The sequence below is a fragment of the Haliotis cracherodii genome, unplaced genomic scaffold, assembly GCF_022045235.1.
Source record: "Haliotis cracherodii isolate W230 unplaced genomic scaffold, xgHalCrac1.p SCAF_3, whole genome shotgun sequence".
NCBI classification, from domain to species: domain Eukaryota; kingdom Metazoa; phylum Mollusca; class Gastropoda; order Lepetellida; family Haliotidae; genus Haliotis; species Haliotis cracherodii.
Genome location: NW_027266286.1, coordinates 40,018,820 through 40,040,215, shown reverse-complemented (window position 1 = coordinate 40,040,215; position 21,396 = coordinate 40,018,820). Strand labels below are relative to the sequence as shown.

The window sequence follows — 21,396 nt, the reverse complement described above, 5'->3', positions numbered from 1 at the left end:
CCATTAGAAGTCACTGAACCATGTACTGAAACACTAGTCACAATGGAAAGACATCCGGTGGGGTAGCCTAGTGGTTCAAGCAGTCGCTCGTCACGCCGAAGACCCGGGTTCGAGTCCCAACATGAAGCCAATTTCAGGTGTCCTCCGCCCTGCTGGAATACTGCGAAAAGCGGCGTAAAACAATACTCATTCACTCATTCTCGGAAAATGTTTTTCCTCGCATTGAAAACATGCCCTCCCCAGAAACGACAGGATCAATGAAGCTGAAACTGAAAGCGCTTGTTCCCATCAATGATGATATTGATGGCCATTACTCAGTCATTATACAGTTCAAAATGGAATGAAAATTGGTACGCGTAGTTTCCAGTGGGAATCAACGCATATATGTTCTGTTTTTCACTGTTTGACAGTTGGATCTTCTTTCAACAAAATGCATTTCCTTTGCACTGTAATCTTTTTCTCCTCAGAAACCACTGGACAAATAAGGCTGAAACTTCACATGCTTGTGTCTACCACTAATGAAAGCTGAATTTACTCAAGAGCTTCAAATTCAATTTTCAATATGACCATCGCATATAACGGCAGCCATATCAAATAAGCTATTTATGGCAATTACTCGACCAATTTTGTAGAAAATGCAATCAATTTTGGCATTAGTATTCTTTAATGTGGGGTTCAAAACACATGCTTGAATATTTGAATACAAATACTGACAGCATGTTTTGTAGACGTTTCAGACTGTTGGCTCCATATCCAGGTGAACTAGGAAGCCCTGGCACTAGTTTTCTACTGTTCGTGCGATAGATGACAAAAAAAAAGAAAAACTTACCCCTGAAATACAACTAACAACTCATATGAAATGTAAATTAATAATCATTGTGATGCCTTGATTGGTGTATTTCCAACAACCAATCGCACTAGTTTCTTCATGTTCATTATATCTTATACCCGTAAAGACAATTATCATACCCTATAATTCTATGAAATAAACACACTAATATACCGTACATATACTGGCCCCGTGAAGATCCGGGGTAGAATAGGGTCATCAGCAACCCATGCTTGCTGTAAAATGCGACTATCCTTATCGTAAGAGGCGACTAACGGGATCGGGTGGTCAGACTCGCTGACTTGGTTGATATGCATGCCATCGTATCCCGATTGCGTGGACCGATGCTCATGATGTCAGTCACTGGACTGTCTGGTCCAGACTCGATTATTTACATATAGCTGGAATATTACTGAACGCGGGGTTAAAAAAAAAATGTATGTATATTGACATATTTGACAGATAATATACACGTGCTATACCTGTCACTATAAGATACATGATACATGTAACAGGCCAAATAATATAGGTCATGTACAATTCATAACCCCTAAAGTAATAATACTTCATAGCCATGGTGATCCCATGAAATCCTCAAAAATGTATTTCTTGTCTTTTACTCCTACTTTTAAATCATAGTTTAGCAAGAACGTTTAACTTAGACATCCTTTACAAACATATTGTTTTATTAAGTGCTCGTTCACTGTTTCACCGGTAAATCAGGATTTATGTTACAAATGAAACAGGTGTCGTTTGTTGGTGTATATTAATAAAATTTACATAAATTTGCATATATTCATCTGTTAAAACAGTATGGAAACATTCTCACTAAATCGCGGTTATCTCCCTTCTTTGGCGAACCCTAGTGAGTTTTACAAAACTTAAATTCTGTAGCGAAATAACATCATAAGTGAACTCTTGAAGCCATGTTGGAAATTCTTTGATCATGTACATATCGTTTAACACTGATATAACTTAGGTATATAAAGTACCGACTAGTCTGTTTGATGTGTAGGTTCTGTTTAGAAATATTCACACTCGATACATTCATTTTGCGTTTCAGATTTTCTAATTTGATAAACGTCCGCGGGATCATATGAAAAATTAAGGTTGAAATGGTCCTAGCAGGTATGAAAACGCGTAATGGATATTCGCATTGATATTTTCTTCATCAGTGTGACAACATTACTTCCCAAGATAGTCTGAGATAATAGTCGGAATGGTGCTGTGATTAGTGCCACCTCTGTCTTTCAAAGGCGACAATCTAAGGAAGCCACAATGGCAACCGCACAGGCGATATTTCCTGTTCAGTCTCATTTCGTTGTTGCATTTTCTGTTTGTCCTGCACTTCCAAGGGAACATGCATCATCGGTGAGCAGTGCATACTAGAAACTGTTGTCCAAGTACATTTGCCAGAACAAAGAAGTCGTGCAATTATCTAGTCGGGCCTGTCGTGCAGGTAATGTCGTCCTCCACTGTGACTGGGAGTCTGACTGGAGGTTGCGTAACATCTAACAGAACTTAGGTAGGTACCCTTATCAGTCAGTTTGCATAAATATGACAAATAATCATAATACTGGACACAGCAATTACTTTGTAGAATTGCTGGCTACGTGTTGTGTTACATTTAGTCATGAATAATAAATGAGATATTTTGAAGCCGTTGGTGTAAACATAAGCACCTACTGGTCAGTTATCGCCATTTGTTCATGTTATTTTTTACCTATTCCATGTACAAAGTTAACTGTTCCAATAACTTCATTTTTTGTGAAACTTTGAGCAAATGCCCTTTTTTTGTCCATGGAATAAGATTCGGTTGATCTCTGTTATAATGCTACGGTTTGGAGTCAAAACAGTGGAAATAGAACTTTCCCCTCGACTTACTTTACCAGTAATCGCACCGCTAAGTTATACAAATTACATTTTTTAGTATCTCTGGTATCACACTCAAAGAAATGCTATTATCAATCTGTCGTTTACAAACTGACGAAAAAGACTATTCCCCATATTCGATCTACACATGCTTATCTTTAACACTATGTACTATGAATTTTGCAATATATACAGGTTATGCATTTTTGCATCTTTTCTAGTTGTATTTGAGCATGGTGATTATGGTGGGTTGTTTTTCTTCAAATATGTGCTCACAAGAGTATATTTTGTTCATCATTTTGGGGGTAATATTTCTGTCTTCTAATGAAAATGAGCAAAAGTAAAATGAGATGCGATCACTTGTGCACTATAACAGGTAATTACCCCCCCTTGTCAGCGCTTAAGCTTCGTATGAGTTGTGACAAATACAAACCACAAAATACATACTTTTATTTAAGCGAAACAGTACTAAGTAAACATTGTCACTCAGAAAATGTTATTACTATTTTTCAAGTTACTTTGCACTTTTAGATTTCTTGCCGGTAAGACTTGTGATATGTTGATCTACATTCTACCATGAATTTCTAAATTACCGTACTTGATTCTGACTGGTGAGTTAGAGGTTGTCAAATCACATAATCCCCTCTGATTGAAACAGCCAATCCAATGGCTGCATCACCATGGAAGCTAATATTCATAGAATAGTACATTTTTTAAGTCATTGTCGGTAGGCATATTTAAATGATTATATCCACAATTATAGGTTACAAAATGCATAGTTGCAGTTACTACAATATTCAAGAGATGGGTAGCAATACATTTTTTGCAGAAATAGAAATAGAAATAGAAAAATGCATTTTATGTTTTATGGACAACTGAGAGCTTGGAATTAGTTGCTTTTCTTTATACGACTGTGGTGTAATATCTTTTGCGTCACAATGAGTGATATGACGTCATAATGGTCACATGAGGTGTAGAACCAAAGCTTTGCAGAGCTTGCTTAGTTCTCTTTAGGGGTGCCCTCCTCATCTATTCTTTCAAAACTTATATACTTTTTGTTGGAGTGAAGTATTATGGTGCAAACAAACTAAAGCATATACAGCACCATATTTTGCTTAGAGGCTGTTGTTGGTGATTCCGTAATTCATATCAACCGCACACTCAAACCTATTCTCCACCAGCCAGAATTACCAGATCTTTACCTTCATGTTGCTGGTACCTGATCCTCAGGCTTGGGCAGTCAAAGCCTTTAGCGCCCCCTGGGAAGGACTAAAAGTTGGTACCACTTCCCAGGGTCATTCAAAAGATCAGATCGACGCAGAGCAGACCAGTTTCTGCAAAGAAAAATGCCAGGACCCCACCTCTGTGTCTCTTCCACTTGTTCGTGGATGCATCGACTGTTGGTTGGGGAGCACACCTGCAGAACAATCTCATTAAAATCAGATCTAAGTTCTCGCTGCCGCTAAACAGAGATCTGAGGACATCCCATTACGGGTCACATCAGAATGACCTTTCGCAAACTTTGACCGACCACTGAAACGAATAACAAGAAGTTGATATCAGCCAATGAGAGAGCAGCTTTCTCGATCTTTACGGCACTCATTCCAACTTGGCGACTTCCATTTCAGACTACGCTTGAAAAATATGTTGACACAGTTTTCGATTAAAATTGAAATTAAAAGCTGAACAAAAGAACAATCCGGAATGTCTAATATATGGTTACGATTGTATGGCAGTTCTTCCCACGTATTGTGCAACACCTCCTCCGTTCAATGTTTATCACATGGAGGCGAGAGACAGACGATAATTTTGTCGGAATCAGTCGTTCGGAATACCCCGTTTTAACGTTTTCGAGGTTGCATGTTTAGAAAACACATTCCGACTGTCACTTTCATGATCTGGTAAACGATGCTTTGATTGGTCGGATGAAAGTTCGTTTTGACGTGACCCGTAACGGGATGTCCTCAGATCTTTGTTTAGCGATAGCGAGAACTAAGATATGATTTTAATGAGATTGACCTGCAGAATTGTCAGACTTCAGGATGTTGGTCAGTAACAGAATCAACCCTCCACATCAACTATGTTGAATTCAAGGTGGTCATTCTAGTGATCTTTCATTGGGCAGAAGTACTTCGATCAACTCGACTTATGATACAGTCAGACAACACCACAGGTTTTTGGTACATCAACAAAATGGGATCTGCCAAATCAGCCTCCCTACTGTCACTGACAATGGAGTTATTTCGACACTCTGGACATATGCGCCCGAGCTCTGCATATTGCGGGAGTAAAAAATGTCATAGCAGACTCCCTGTCCCGTCCAGATTAACCATCCTCAACAGAATGGCCTCTACATCCCGAAATCTTCAAGGGGATTTGCCACCTCTTCCATTGCCAAAAGATCGATCTTATTTGCCACTAGATTCAACACACAACTCCCCAAATTCATCTCTCCGATTCCGGATCAAAAGGCATGGAAGTACGACACTTTGGCCATATCTAGGGAGAATCTCAACTCTTACGCCTATCCACCAATAGCGCTTCTACCATGGGTGTTACAGAAGGTGGTCGCCATGAAACAGCTTTGCCTGATTTTGATTGTGCCTTACTGGCCAGCTCACAGCTGGTTCACCGTGTTGGTAGATCTCGCAAAGGGAAACCATCATCCACTTCCCTTGTGAAGAAATCTTCTCCTTCAACCTCACTCCAGCCTACTACATCCATTGCTGGACACTCTACATCTATGCATCAGGCTCATCTCCAGATGTCCTTAGATCTCAAAGGTACTCATGGCAAGTAGTGAAGACCATTACTCAGGCTCATCGTACCTCAACTAAATCTATGTACGACCAAAAATGGAAAGCCTTGGAGGGATACTGTTGAGGCAGATCTATCTGCTCTATTGCTCCCTGGGCAACTGGACAGGCTATTTACCATCCAGTCTCTGGCTTCTTTTCTGCATCCCGAGGATCCTGAGGACATCCTGCTATGTCTAGTCGATCCTTGCGCATCTACGTGCAGGCTTCATCGACCTTTCGACGATCCCAGAAGAGATTATTCATCCCCATCTCCCAGATGGTTACCTCAGAGGTTCCCGATTTACAATCAACAATTCTCCGTACCTACAACTTTGCGGCATTGCCTCTACCTCAGACATCCTCATGAGACGAGAGCTGTCACATCCACCATGGCTCTATATAGCAACTGCTCTCTCAGTGCTATCATCGAAGGATGCTTCTGGAAGTCTGACATGGCCTTCACTTCACAAATTCCAAGGGCTACATCACTTTGGTCCACTTGTCCTGGCTCAACAATTAACAACAGGCTGTCAATGCAGATAGAATTTCATTTCAGCGGTATCCCAAACCCCTACCTGCTCACCTCTGCCTCGAGCATGTGATATCTCAGTATTGGTATAAGATCCTCTTATGGATATTGTCGATTGTTCCTCGTCATGTCTTAATGAATTTTACTCCACAGTGGGATAGATAGTTTTGACATGGCATTAAATGAGATGCCAAAAAATTGAGGTCTTCTCCAATACGAGCATTGGCAGAGTTTGTTTGAAGAGCTACATTCCTGGAACCCCCTTCCGGATTGTTTAAAAGTCTTGTTTGAATAGGTTGCACTACTTCAAAACTATGTGGTTGCGAATGTGTAACAATCTTAGGATTGAAGTATGTTTAGCTTCCTCGTGTATATCTCATGGTTATAGAATAAGACAGCCTGGGGTATCTGCGACCCACTGTCCTAACTGTGGGATAAATGCATAGAGTGAGAGGGGATAAGTTTTACAGGTCAAGTGATCAGCACACGTACAGCAAGCTGCACGAGATTTGGGTGTGTGACCTAATTGGCAAGGTGGTCGCCATGTTGATGCTCAGGGTGTTTGGGCGAATGAAGCTTAAAAGATGGAAACTTTGTTCAGGGACATTTTTACGCAGGGTTGTAAAGAAGAAGGAGGAATGCGTGGAGTGAGAGAGGATAAGTATTTATGAATATACAATTTACTGTTATATGTATAATTTTCTTGCAGGATGCATGGATGTGATGATGATGGTAATTATGTTATTTCAGAATGGACCGTGAAGAAGAAGTGAAGAAAGCCTTATCTGATTTCCTGCAGCAACACAACTTGCATGAAGCTGTCAGGTAAAGATACACAGTCACATTATGATGACTTAATAATTTAAGAAAATTAGTTTGCTCTACCCCATTACTCGTGTAATAAAATATAGTTTTGCCTTAAAAAATATAGTTAAAGCATGAGGATGCTTAATATAAATGGTATATGTAAATGTATATAACAAGATAACAAGACCTTGAAACTGTGTCATCTATATGGTGTATATATATATAGCCAGACCTGTGTCATCTAAATGGTACGTGTATATAGCGAGACCTAAATGCATTATGGTATATGTATATAACGAGACCTTGAAACTTTGTCAGCTAAATGGTACGTGTATATAGCAAGACCTTGATACTCTGTCAGCTAAATGGTATATGTATACAGCGAGACTTTGAAACTTTGTCAGCAAATGGTACATGTATACAACGAGACCTTGATACTCTGTTAGCTAAATGGTATATGTATATAACGAGACCCTGATACTCTGTTAGCTAAATGGTATATGTATATAACGAGACCCTGATACTCTGTCAGCTAAATGGTACATGTATACAACAAGACCTTGATACTCTGTCAGCTAAATGGTACATGTATACAACGAGACCTTGATACTCTGTTAGCTAAGTGGTATATGTATATATAACGAGACCCTGATTCTCTGTTAGCTAAATGGTACATGTATATAACGAGACCTTGATACTCTGTCAGATAAATGGTATATGTATATAACGAGACCCTGATACTCTGTCAGCTAAATGGTACATGTATATAACGAGACCCTGATACTCTGTTAGCTAAATGGTATATGTATATAACGAGACCCTGATACTCTGTCAGCTAAATGGTACATGTATATAACGAGACCCTGATACTCTGTTAGCTAAATGGTATATGTATATAACGAGACCTTGAAACTTTGTCAGCTAAATGGTATATGTATATAACAAGACCTTGATACTCTGTCAGCTAAATGGTATATGTATATAACAAGACCTTGATACTGTGTCAGCTAAATGGTATATGTATATAACGAGACCTTGATACTCTGTTAGCTAAATGGTACGTGTATATAACGAGACCTTGATACTCTGTCAGCTAAATGGTACATGTATATAACGAGACCTTGATACTCTCTCAGCTAAATGGTATATGTATATAGCGAGACCTTGAAACTGTGTCAGCTAAATGGTACATGTATACAACGAGACCTTGATACTCTGTTAGCTAAATTGTATATGTATATAACAAGACCCTGATACTTTGTCAGCTAAATGGTACATGTATATAACGAGACCTTGAAACTTTGTCAGCTAAATGGTATATGTATATAACAAGACCTTGATACTCTGTCAGCTAAATGGTATATGTATATAACAAGACCTTGATACTGTGTCAGCTAAATGGTATATGTATATAGCGAAACCTTGATACTCTGTTAGCTAAATGGTACGTGTATATAACGAGACCTTGATACTCTGTCAGCTAAATGGTACATGTATATAACGAGACCTTGATACTCTCTCAGCTAAATGGTATATGTATATAGCGAGACCTTGAAACTGTGTCAGCTAAATGGTACATGTATACAACGAGACCTTGATACTCTGTTAGCTAAATTGTATATGTATATAACAAGACCCTGATACTTTGTCAGCTAAATGGTACATGTATATAACGAGACCTTGATACTGTGTCAGCTAAATGGTATATTGTGTTTCCAGCTGTGTAGATGAGATTGTGCTGACATATCTCCTCAGCATCCTCGATGAACTTGGGGACACTGACAACACTGAAGACAATGTGGACGCCGAACACTTCTGTGAAATGATGGCAGCTTACATGCCAGGCTTTGAAAACATCAACAGGTACCACTACTTTACTATGATTACTGTACATAGATGCACTTGCTTCTGATGAAAACATCAACAGGTACCACTACTTTACTATGATTACTGTACATAGATGCACTTGTTTCTGATGAAAATATCAACAGGTATCACTACCACTTACCAGATTGGGAAAGTGACTGTCAGAAATTTATTTTGTCCCAGTTGACGATGCAAAGATTTGAAAATGAAACGAAATAAAATTCTGGACTTTCTAATAGATGGCAGATTTTGTATGGCAGTACTTCCCACTGGCTATGGAAAGTTTCTTCCATTTCAAATTTCACCCCATTGACGCGAGAAACGGCAGATGGCTGTCATTTGGAATATCTGTGTTAACCTTTTCAACATTGCATGATTAGAAAACACATTCTTTAAGCGTAATCTGGAATGGATGCCACCACTTGAGAAAACCCCTTTCTGATTGGCTAATGCAGACTTCTTGTTAGTCATTTCATTGGTCCGTCATATATATATATATATATATATATATATATATATATATAAATAATTAAATAAGTGGAGTAAGATTGAACACAGTTTTAATTGGCTAGCGCTTTTACGAGTCTTATCAGGCCATAACTTACGCCTTTACATTTAACTTAGGCGCATATTTATGGATGAAATGTTGCTCTTTTTGAAACAGTGTAGGTTCATGATCAAAATTTAGCTTATATAGTGGGAAAACTTAAAAAGTTGCTGCTTCCACATGTATCTAAATGTTCATTTATTGACGGTTGCAAAGGAAACACAGATGAAACATCAATGAAACATCACAAGTGAGCTAATATCAGATTTAGCAGTGATAATGAAGGGTGAACACGTAGGCACCCGTATGGAAACGCCGAATTCAGGGGATTCAGTTGGACATCCTCAAGACAATAAAGGTGAGCTCATTCAAAATCCGTACATTGCAGAAATACAGAATCTTACGGTAGAAAGAGAAGCTTATAGACAGAGGAAGTTAATGGAACACCTATGGAAATCTATCCATAATGCACGGAGTAAAGCTTTTTGGAACTATATAAATGTGAGAAACCACTGCATCATTTATGAAATGTGGTTGAATGAAGAACACATTATGCTGCCTCTTAAATATCGCATTCGACCAATAGAAGGTGAGAGTGATGAAGCAAAAGATATTCGTATCAAGCTAGCGGTACAGAGATTTCGAAGTAACATTCAGCTGATGCAAATAAACGCGCATAATTATCGCCGTAAGTTTGATGACACAGATGAACATATGTGGGAATTGCTACATAGAAAATATTCAGTGCTGGTGCTTGATAAACTTCATAAAATCTGGAAAGATGATTGCAACAAAGATGAAGAAACGCATGTGAAAAGTCGCGACAAAAATTAAACTGGTTGCTGAGATATCAAGAAAGATATGTGAACAGTTTCTTCAAAAATAAGAAGCAAACAGATCACACCCTTCATGCATCTGTTAATAAACACGTTGTGATGAGGAATCAAGGATCCCAGATAAAAATGTCTAAGACAAAAAACAATAAGTCAAAGGTTGTTAAATGTGGGAAAACCTTTGCCGATGCAGTTGCAGACTCCCAAGGTGGAAAAGCAGGGAATCACATAAAAGATCCTAAAATCATAAACCTGTCTTGTCATCCCCTCAGTGTAAATGAAGTCAGTTTACTGAAAAAAGGTTTAAAGTTTACACCTACACCTACGCCCAATCAGGAGGCTATCAAAACAGACTTAAAGAACTTTACTCGAAAACTGAGACTGGCTGAATATTTTGAACCCGAAGAGGACAACGGCTTTGAATGGGATGATGACGCAGGCAATAAGAAAAATGGCGAAAGTCTGGTGAAAAATAAATCCAGTTTTACACCTCCACGCGTGAGAGAAAAAATATTTGGAAGACTTTTTTGATAGACTTGAAAGTGCTCCTATTCATGTAAAACAAACAAAACAAAACCTATCTGAATGTGAATTGAAAGGCCTTACTAATCTTAAATATAATACAGACATCGTTATTAAAGAAGCCAATAAAGGAGGTGCTATTGTTATTATGAATAAATCATTTCATCAAAGAAAGATAATGTCCATTTTAAATGATGATCAATATTATAGCAATTCTAGTAAAAGAGAAGAAAAATCTGTCCAGAATTAGGTTAAGAAATTGTTAGATAAGTATTATGACGAAATTCTAGACAAAGAAAAGTACTATCTTACCAATTTTGAACCTAAAACCGCTAATTTTTATGGCCTACCCAAAGTACATAAAAGTAAATGTATTCAAAAGGAAATTAAATGATAAAAATTGTGAAGTTATTTCTATTGAAAATCCCAAGGATTTACCATTGAGACCAATTGTGGGAGGACCCGAGAGCTCTTGGTGAATCTATGAAAGAACAAATTGAATATTCATGGAAAAGTTTTTAGACGACAGTTTTATCATATTAAAAACCAGTGAAAGTCAACTTACCGCTGTTCATGAAATTTTAAATTCACTTAATGCGTCACTCAATTTCACTATGGAAAAAAGCGAATCCAGTTTAACTTTTCTCAATGTAAGAATCAATTTAATATCTGGGAGATTTGTACAAACTGATATCTTTTATAAAGATACTGATACGCACCAATATTTGGATTTTGGATCGTGTCACCTGTATCATACAAAACATAATATCCCTTACTGTCTCGCAAGACATATTTGTACCATTGTTTCCGGGAATGATGTTAAAACTACCCGCCTTGCTGAACTTAAGAGTTTCCTACTGCATCAAAATTATCCCGCAAAGCTAACTGAAGATGGCATACAGAAGGGGCTATGTGTTGAGCAATACAAACTGAGAGAAAAGTCTGAAGAAAACAATATGGGGAATAATTTAACTCTAGTATCTACCTTCAACCCTAATCATGATAAAACATTATCCATGGTTCAACAATACTAGCCTATTTTGAATCAAAGTATTAAAATGGAGAAGATATTGAGCAAATACAAAATTATCAACAGCCAAAGACAACCCCAAAATCTTAGAAATTTTTTGATAAGTTCTAAATTTGATTCTGTTGTCATCACTCCACAGGGTGCGTTGCCTAACTTGCAGCAATATAATTGGAGGCTGTTCAGTCCAAATTACAAAGGACACTAAATTTACTGTAAAACAAAATATGACTTGTGATACTAGAAATGTTATTTACTTAATTGTTTGTAGTGGATGCAATGAAAAGTATATCGGAAAGACAGAACTTAAATTAAAAAGAAGAATGAATCTTCACTGTTTACAAATAAAGCAGCCACACAACTGCATGATTCCACTCAGTGAACATTTAGATACCGTACATGTGGAAGCAGCAACTTTTTAGTTTTCCCGCTATATAAGCTAAATTTTGATCATGAACCTACATTGTTTCAAAAAGAGCAGCATTTCATCCATAAATATGCGCCTAAGTTAAATGTAAAGGCGTAAGTTATTTGTCCATTGTCACTTATCTAAGAACTCTAGCTGGTACTCTGGCTTTGAAGATAACATTTGGTCATCTTTATTGATAGGACTTGTAGCTGTAGTGTTTTGTCACAACCTAAGTACACTCACAGCGGGAAATGTCCATTCAGCAGTGTATTGGTTTTGTTGCAGTGTAGGTGTGTGGGAATGGATGTTTTCCCTGTCGGGCAAGCTGACTGGCAAAAGTAAAGGTCGGTATCCCTACAGCCGTCAACGTAGCTGTTGGAATTACTAGTCTCCATGTCCTCAACACACTTTTAAAATTTAATTACAAAGATTTGAGTCATTGTTCATTCAACAGCATATAATGATTATCAAATCTAAAGAATATTTGTTCAGGGAGTGTTTTACTTCTCACTTTTCAATTCTCTGTCAATTTCAGTCCTTGTGGCTCCATACGAAACGATGAATTTGCAAAGTAATTCAAAATAGGGAATTGTCTACTAAATCTCAATACTGTACATGGCAATGAATGCCCTGTACCCAACAATATTTGCTGTTTATTATTTTTATTCCCATCACTGGAAAAAAAGTTGTTTAAGAAACTATCATGTTGTTATGTTTACAAGTTGACATCTTGAATAGAGGGGGGGACAATGGTAGGAGGAACACTTTTTCACCACAAAGAGAACTAAAAATCTATATTTTCTTGTTAGAGTAACAAACTTGTCCCCAACTCAGTCAGTATCAATCCACCGTCAACAACAACTATGTACTTATCCCATTCTCACTACAGTGCACTTGCAGTACAGTGAACTGAATTCTAGCAGTGCAACAGTTGTCACATAGACTGAGGTAACAAACACATTACACCAGTCCCTTGCAGTTGTCATAGACATTTATATAAGCAAGTTTTGCTTGTTTACCAATCCAGATTTCTTTTGAAATTAAAATATGTTTAAACCAAACATATAGGGCAAGTAAAGTCAGCATCACAATTTGCAGATTTGAATCCTTTAGGGAATGCTTAATCCCAAATGCTTGACCAAAATTGAATTCTTAAGAACAGAAATAGCATAAAACAGACGATAAAAGAGACAGGTGAGATCATCCCCCAAATGAAAAATTCCGGCACTGTAGGGATTCCCCTTACTGGGGTTAAAACGGATTCCCAGTGTTTGGCACGCTGCCCAATTTCAACAATCATAACGATCAGTCCGATGCTCAGACTGCCTGCTTCTGCCTCAGACCTTTTGATAATTTACGTCTTTTATTTTCTGTCAGCTCATCCATTTGATTACCATGTGCACAACTTATATAACCATAGTAATAACACTGAAGATGCCTTCAGTTGTTTACTCGGGGGATTAATCTCTGACAGGCATTTATTGTGTGAAATAGGGCCGAGGGCAGAAGGTGGTGTATTACCCAAACAGGATGTTAGTTACAAAACATGGCAAACATTCACCCAATGAAAACAGTTGTTACCACTGTGCCGGTAGCCACGTCCCAAAATCGTTTTGATTCAGGAGCCGATTACAGAGAATGTGATTTCAGTACCTTCACTTGGACATTTAAGTACTTTTCACGAATATTATGAATTCATTTCTCTCGGAAACTGACTAAATGTATGTATTTCCTAAATGAGGAAAATTTATGTTCGCAACAAATTTGCCATAATATTTTTCACTTTGCTTGGCCTTTTATGGAGGTTGACACAAGAGGGGGATTCACACAATGTTAAGAGTGATTGCATGTACGTGCTGATACAATATGACCCCTATTCAGTTTATAGCTTGCTTTCTGTTAATCAATTACAAAAGAATTGCAGGTGTTTAATTCATGTGAAGAGTGATAGAATGTTTGAGACAGCCTTTTCCGTTAAACACTTTGGATCTATCAGTGTTATTGAATTCTATAACCTTACATGCAATTGCTGTTATAAGACTAATACAGAGCTCCAGACAATGCGTATATGCGTAATATGCAGAAATGCAGAAATATGCAGTAAAATAAAATCCAAGCATATCAAATACGCAACGAACATTACAGATACGCTACAAAAATAAAACTTGTGCGTATCATCAAAATATTGTGAAGTAACCCTGCGTATTCGATTAGCAAATCAGCAACTTATTTTGAAATTTTAAACGGGCATTACGTCAACCTTGCCAAACTCCACGATGACAGTTACATCATGATCATTTGCCATCACACTTTCTTGTGGAAGTATCATGGTATTTTTGAGTCCTGTAAAGCTCTCGAACCCACACAACACCAGTTTGCAGGGACTAGATGAAGTGTTTTTAAATATTTAACTTAAATACCCACACGTGTAAAAACTAGTGGGTAACAGAAATTTGAATACCCAGATAGAATTACTGATACCCAATGATTTTGAAATGCATGGGTAAAATACCCACAACACCACACGCTTATCTGGAGCGCTGCTAATACATGTCAGTGGCAGATTCAGAGGGGGCATGCAGGAGCTTTCCCTCACCCTTTTTCAGAAACTCATATGTCAACCTGTCATGTGTTTTGGCTTATTTCACAAGTTGGGTAAAGTAGGCCTCAAAGTTGCGAGTAAAACGGTCACCAATGTGACCTAAATTTGAGTTTGTCTACTGTCTAAAATTCAAAGTTAGCCAAAAGACTACCTTGAAAATATCTTGTTTTGACTAAATTCTATTGCTACACATCTGTAGACACAAAAATAAATAACAGCTGATCTTGGAAAACATGTCTGCTAATAATTGTACTCGCAAATAATTCCCCCTAAAGTTGACAATGAACCGAAATACATAAACATTAATGTAGTTTGTATTTTATTTTAGTTGACAATGCTCAATGGATAAGCAAGGATAAGCCTATATAATCTAGTAACATAAACTGTATCATTCTTTGAGTCAAAAGTAACAAAAATCAAGCACAGTTTCCACTAATATACAATTCCATGACTAGTGCTATAACTTGTTCATATTGTAATAGTTATTTGATAAAAGATAATTTCAAATGCTTTTGGCTATCTACAATATTGGCTTGACTTGTTGATTTTAACACAGGCTACCTGGAAAAAAATACTTCTAGCCATATGGCTACTTGGTAAAAATTTTAACTTTGAGGCCTGTAAAGTGGGTCCCCCCATGAATCTGCCATTTCTTATGTATGCTTACTACTCACCCAGGAATATTTCAAATAGTGTTTTCAATGTGTGTAAACTGACCACTGAGTGTCCACTGTTATTCAGATGAGAAGGAGACTGTCCTATCCTCCAGCTCTGTGGACGCTGGGAATGGGGACACTCTGGCCGTGAGCGGGAAGGTCACAGAGGAAGTTGGTAGAACATTGACCAAACACAGGGACAGGAACAGTCAGTCAGATGGAGATGATGTGAAGGTTTGTGTCAAATAAACATAAATAGGAGAATACGCAGAACAAGAGTCTTTTAGATTATGTTCCAGAAAAACCCGGAACATTTGAATTTTTTGTTGCATAATCACATGTAAAGCACATTCCTTGATGAAAAAGTCCATGAGCAGTTCATAGACACTCGGTACTCCATAAAACCTCAAGCATGGGTATGGTTTTGAAAAGTCATGGATTATATTGCAGTCATTTCAGACAGCATGGAAAATCAATATGGCCAGAGTTCAAGAAATATTACTGGAATTTGTTGTTCTCTCTACTACAAAGATCTGAGGACATACCATAACGGGTCACGTCAGAATGACCATGCCATCACAAATCACTAACATGCTTCAAGCAACACAACAAATCCAGGCATCATCATATGTAGTAACCTTCCAAGAAAGGATTACCAAAATGCTCTACAGTTATATCCAATTTTGACTAACAAATACTTGTGTTGAAGTTTGATAAGGAAGTTGAGGGTTCAGATCTGTGACCTGTAGGAGAGCGCACCCTGTGGAGAGGCATGTTTTGGATTCTGTGCTATGGGATTTAAGAGAGTTGCAACAAGTTGTAATGGCATTAGAAATTATTTGAGATGTAAGTTCCATCCAGTATCTGGTATGTTGTTGCAGTCCTCCTGTGTTGAATATATGAAATGAGTGTTATTACTGCTTGCTCTGTCACCAGCCCTCTGTATCAGACGGTGGTGTGAGTGAGTTTGACAGCCAGGTGGCGCTACTTTCTGAGATGTTCCCAGACACATGTGCTATGGAAGCAAGGCATTGTGTCTCTGTGTCACATGGACAGATTGACGAAGCAGTCCAACTTATTCTCCACAGACAAGAAACAGGAAACTCCATCATCGAACCAGGAGAGACAAATCTACATGTGAGCTTATACATTTTGGCAATGTTTGGCTAGCAAAATATATAGAGGATATTTCATGTGTCGAGTGAAATATCATGTTTCTCTCATCGAGTGACGGGGGGAAAGGAGATATTTTCACGAGTGGCGTAGCGTAGCCACGAGTGAAAATATATCCTTTCCCCCCGTCACGAGATTTGTCATATTGATACCTAGATTTGTCATACTGATACCTAGATTTGTCATACTGATACCTAGATTTGTCATATTGATTCCTAGATTTGTCATATTGATACCTAGATTTGTCATACTGATACCTAGATTTGTCATATTGATACCAAAATTAGTGGTCCCTTTTAATTTGTTATAACCATAGTTTACTGTACTTATATTTGTCATATTGATACCTAGATTTGATACACTGATACTTAGATTTGCTGATATCATTAACCAATTGACCAATCAAGATCCAAACATTCTCAAATGTAATAATACCAGTAAAATGTGATGTAGGCAGGAGTTTACAGAAGTTCCATCGTGTTCATAGTCAGCTTTATCACAGTTCAAATATAGTAATAGATGTAAAGTGCACCCATTTACAAGTCTTGCTCGTGGCCCCTCACTTACCACAGTACTAAGCACCCCGTCTCTCTCCAACACCCCATCCCCACATCCTCCTGCGCTGCTGTGTTCAGGGTAGGGCAAAGTAAGCCACTATGTGCATGATCAGAATGTTAACTTTTCAATCTTTGATTTGCAAGAAAAAGTATGAATAAAAAGTGGAATGATAGAAGTCATATGCATATAAGTTGAATCAGGTGTAAACATGTGCTTGCCTGCCTGGAATGTACTCTGCAAAAAGTATGACCATGTCCCTGTAAGCAGACCCATCTCAGTCCTTATCCAATCAGGCCAATAAGCACAATAAAGGCCCCTTCGGATTTAAACACTTAGGAAATGATTTCTGTTGGTTGGCCTTTTGAATTATTGTGTGCTGCTTCTCCATGCTCAGCATCACTGGAAGGGGGTGGTCATGCAAAAACGTAAAGAAATTAGATTTTAAAAAATACTGCCTTTGGCTGTGAATGCAACGGATAAATTGTCTTGTGCCAATATATGCTTCTTATGTACAATTTTGACTTGCCAATATATGCTTCTTATGTACAATTTTGACTGGTTAAAAGTCACTGTTCTTTTACATGTAAATTCCATGACGTAAATTAACCCTGCAACCTCTCATATAGTTTTGTATCGTAACCCACTGAGCCACTAAGTTGTCTGTATGCTGAACATGATCTCCCTTACACCCGCTGTCATCGAATTTGTTATATACAGCGACTACTGTATTGTTTCAGTGTAAGGTATTCAGTTGTTTTATATTCTTTCTGGCATTTCTTGTTTTCTTGCATTTAGTCAGTTCATAGGTTAATTAATACACCCCTCCTTGGTTTTGGTGGAATATGTAAACCGGGGCTCTTCCCTGAGCTCAAGGTTTTACATTCTTACCCAAGCATGTGGAGGAGTGTTCTAACCATAACATTAAACACAGGTTTTGCAATTGTTTTCGAGGGCAGAATTTTATATAATCCTCACGCACAGCAAGCACGCTTGCTTATATAAGTACAATAATCTTGTGTGTGTGATGTGTGATGTCTCAACAGGAATCATCGGTTTCAGGTCCGGAATAAAGGCTGCATGTTGGCCGACAAACAACTGAAGGAGTTAACATTAGCAAGGTATGTCTCCTTTGTATTAACCATGATTTGATCAACTGCCAAAAGGGACCATTAAAGTTTTAGGGAAGGGAATGGGTGACGTTGAGCTGTCTGATATGCTTCACTTGGGTAGTTTCAACATACTTGGTCCTCAGACTGAAGTGATTCACTGGTGTTTCAGATACAGTTTTGTGGACACAGATGATGACAAGAAGACCCATAAGCCCCCACCCCTCAAGCAGGTGAGTGACTCCGAGGAATGAATGGATTGAGGAGGGTATTTCTGTGGATACCTGATACCTCAACTCAGTTAATATGAAGCTTGGAGAGATTGGAAACTGCATCAAAATCCAGCAGTGTCTTTTAAATCTCATCACTCAAACTAATTTCCGGTTTATTTTCATATTGACATGAACGTATCAAGTTTCCTTTAAAGTCAATGAATGATTGACGCAACATGATTTATTTGACTGCAATTAAAACAAGAATTGACAAGAGTTTATCATGACAGGATATCACGATTTCTCCAGTGTTTAACTCCAGATAAAGGATTTCTCAGTTTGTTTTGGATTGTAAAACAAAGAAGGAGCGAGACCTCAAGACAATTCCCATATCTTCTTTACATTGACATGCTTTACCCTATACATGATACACCCATCTGTAATACATATTAACCTACACTAGTTTGCTGAGTGATGTGTTTGTTTGTTTGTTTGTTTGTTTGTATAATGCCGCACTCACCCAGACAATCCAGTGATTGACATGAGCATCGATCTACACAATTGGGATGCGATGACATGCATCAACCAAATCAGCCTGCTTGACCACCCGAACTCGCCTCTTACGACAAGATTAGGGCTTCCTGAAGAACTATTGTAACCCGGATTGTATCTGTTTGCCAGGAATCCAAGAAGCTGATCCGATACAGAGAGGGACAAGTTGTCAGCACCAAGGGGGAGAGATTCTCCGAGGTCAAGAAAAATGAATCTGAGGAAATGAAGAAGACTTATGTGTCACTCAAACCAGCTCGTAAATATCGCTTCCACTGAGCGCATCCAGATCTTTCAACCAATCAGATTCTTTGTTACATTTCAGGTGCTAATTGTCCTCTAGCACCAGTCAGATCCACTGTTAACATTGACACTTAGATGATAGCTTGATCACACAGGGAGTACTGTGAGATCTCAGTTGTATTCAAGTGCAGTTTATGTCATCCATATTTTTACATTTGTTATAATTGTTGGGCTAAGAAAATAGAACAGTGGACTCTCAGGCAATGACTTGACGCCTCATGGCAATTTTGTGGGTTGTTTTTTTTCCAGCTATATAAGCGTCAGAATCTTAATATTTATCTACAAGCATATAAATGTAAACGCTTTTATATTGTTTTGTCAGATCTGTACTCTGACACAATATGAACTCTGTAAAAGATCTGATGTTACGATGCAGAGGCATCATATCTGAGTTTTCTGATGTTTTGTTTTCCTGGGGTTAGAATGCCGTAGATCCATACATCTCAATGATCTATTTCCTTGGCCTAACTTGACCTCTTCAATTCCATGGTGATTTCTCCAGCTGCTTGCCATGCATCTTTTATACCTCAGTTGTCAATGCAATTTGATTCATTATCATATATATTGTGTTTAATCTTAAACCCGATGTTGTTAGTTGATGGTTTTATTGTGTAGTAGACAAACTAAATGTTACATGTATGTGTATGCAAAATGCATGTTTTATGTGCAATCAATTTCATCCTAAAGTTGTAAGAAATATCAGCTGAATATATTTAGTCACCTAATAAAATTTGTGAATTGTTTTCAACCAACCTAATTCATTCTTATCCATGGGACAATGAAATTTGAAACACTGTTTAGATAAAGTATCACAAAGTTTGGATGTTCAAAATGTTTTATTCCTCATGGTCATGTTCCTAGTACTTGAGAAGTGCAGGCATTTCTTCCCGACATTGTGTACGTTATGTATATGCTGCATGCTGGCAGTGATGGCTGCACATTGCTGGTGGTCCTAGATGTTCATTGCCTCTTGGTGGCATGTAGCAAAATGCAGTACAGTTGTCCCATCTATAACATCTGTACAACATCCTGGGTCTCTCAGCTGGACACTTGGGGACACTGGGGCAGCCAGATTGCTCTACACAAGAAGGCTGTTGGATAATAATTGTTACTTTGATGTTATGTGCTGATATGGTATCGCAAGACATTCACCTAGTAACAGACTTGCTTCAGATAAATCAAGTTAATTACCTCCTTATGTCTGCAAGATATGTTGTTAAATAATCAACTTATGTTTTTTATATAAAATTTATATTCATGTATTTTAATCAAATTTTTTAAGTCACTACTGTGAAAATTAGGTCTATTTCAACAAACCCCAAAGTAATGTTTGGTACTTGCAACAAATGTGTCATTTCAAATGAGAAGGAGACCTACAGAATCCCAGAAATACTCATCTTTATACGTGTAGGTTCTACTTCTCTTTCTTCACAGCAACTTAGATATTTTGTCATTTTTGTACAGTAATGCTGATGTGTTGTGTGAATAAATGTTGACATAACCTTTGAAGTGTTGTGTGAATAAATGTTGACATAACCTTTGAAGTGCTGGGTGAATGTGTATAACTTTGTACCAAATATCCATGTGGAATTTCAGCATTGTTCTCAGCAATGAATGTAATTGTGTACAAGTAGTAGGACGATACATCGGTGGATTGAAATTTTTTACTTCTTGATACAAGTATCAATCACAGTCGTACACTAAGTAAAAAGTATTGATTCTTATCTTAAGTATTTGCTTATTACACCAAAAAACTAATTAGTAATGAAAACGTAACTATTTTCTTCTATTGCCCCGTACTTGATCCCGCCAACTGTAAATTGTCAGTGTGCCAGGTATTTTGCCATCCTGTCTATGAACAAAACGGCTTATGCACCACAGATAAGAGCACATTCAAGTATCGGGATATTTATCGGATCGTGAGGTATGTATTGCATCGCACAGTTGGCGTATCATTTCAGCCCTACTGTGTACACAGCTGGCACTCTGCTAACAGTATTGAGACCCGTGAAGATCCAGGGTAGAATAGGTTGTAAAATTGCCATAAAAGTCGACTATGCTTGTCATAAGAGGCAACTAACGGGATCAGGTGGTCAGACTCGCTGACTTGGTTAATGCATGTCATCCTATCCCAATTGCGTGGATAGATGCTCATGAGGTCAATCACTGGATTGTGTGGTTGATTATTTACAAAAATT

The 21,396-nt window shown here is 37.9% G+C and overlaps 1 protein-coding gene across 1 annotated transcript; it reads left to right on the top strand.

Moving 5' to 3' along the window:
- Positions 1-1,921: 1,921 nt before the first annotated feature.
- LOC139474269 (CUE domain-containing protein 2-like) lies at positions 1,922-20,672 on the top strand. Its single transcript, XM_071257208.1, has 9 exons — positions 1,922-2,354; positions 6,779-6,853; positions 8,555-8,698; positions 12,325-12,383; positions 15,383-15,531; positions 16,234-16,434; positions 18,088-18,146; positions 18,307-18,367; positions 19,028-20,672. Exons 2-9 carry the CDS (start codon positions 6,780-6,782, stop codon positions 19,172-19,174), a joined length of 894 nt encoding a protein of 297 aa, XP_071113309.1. The 5' UTR covers positions 1,922-2,354; position 6,779; the 3' UTR covers positions 19,175-20,672.
- Positions 20,673-21,396: the final 724 nt, after the last annotated feature.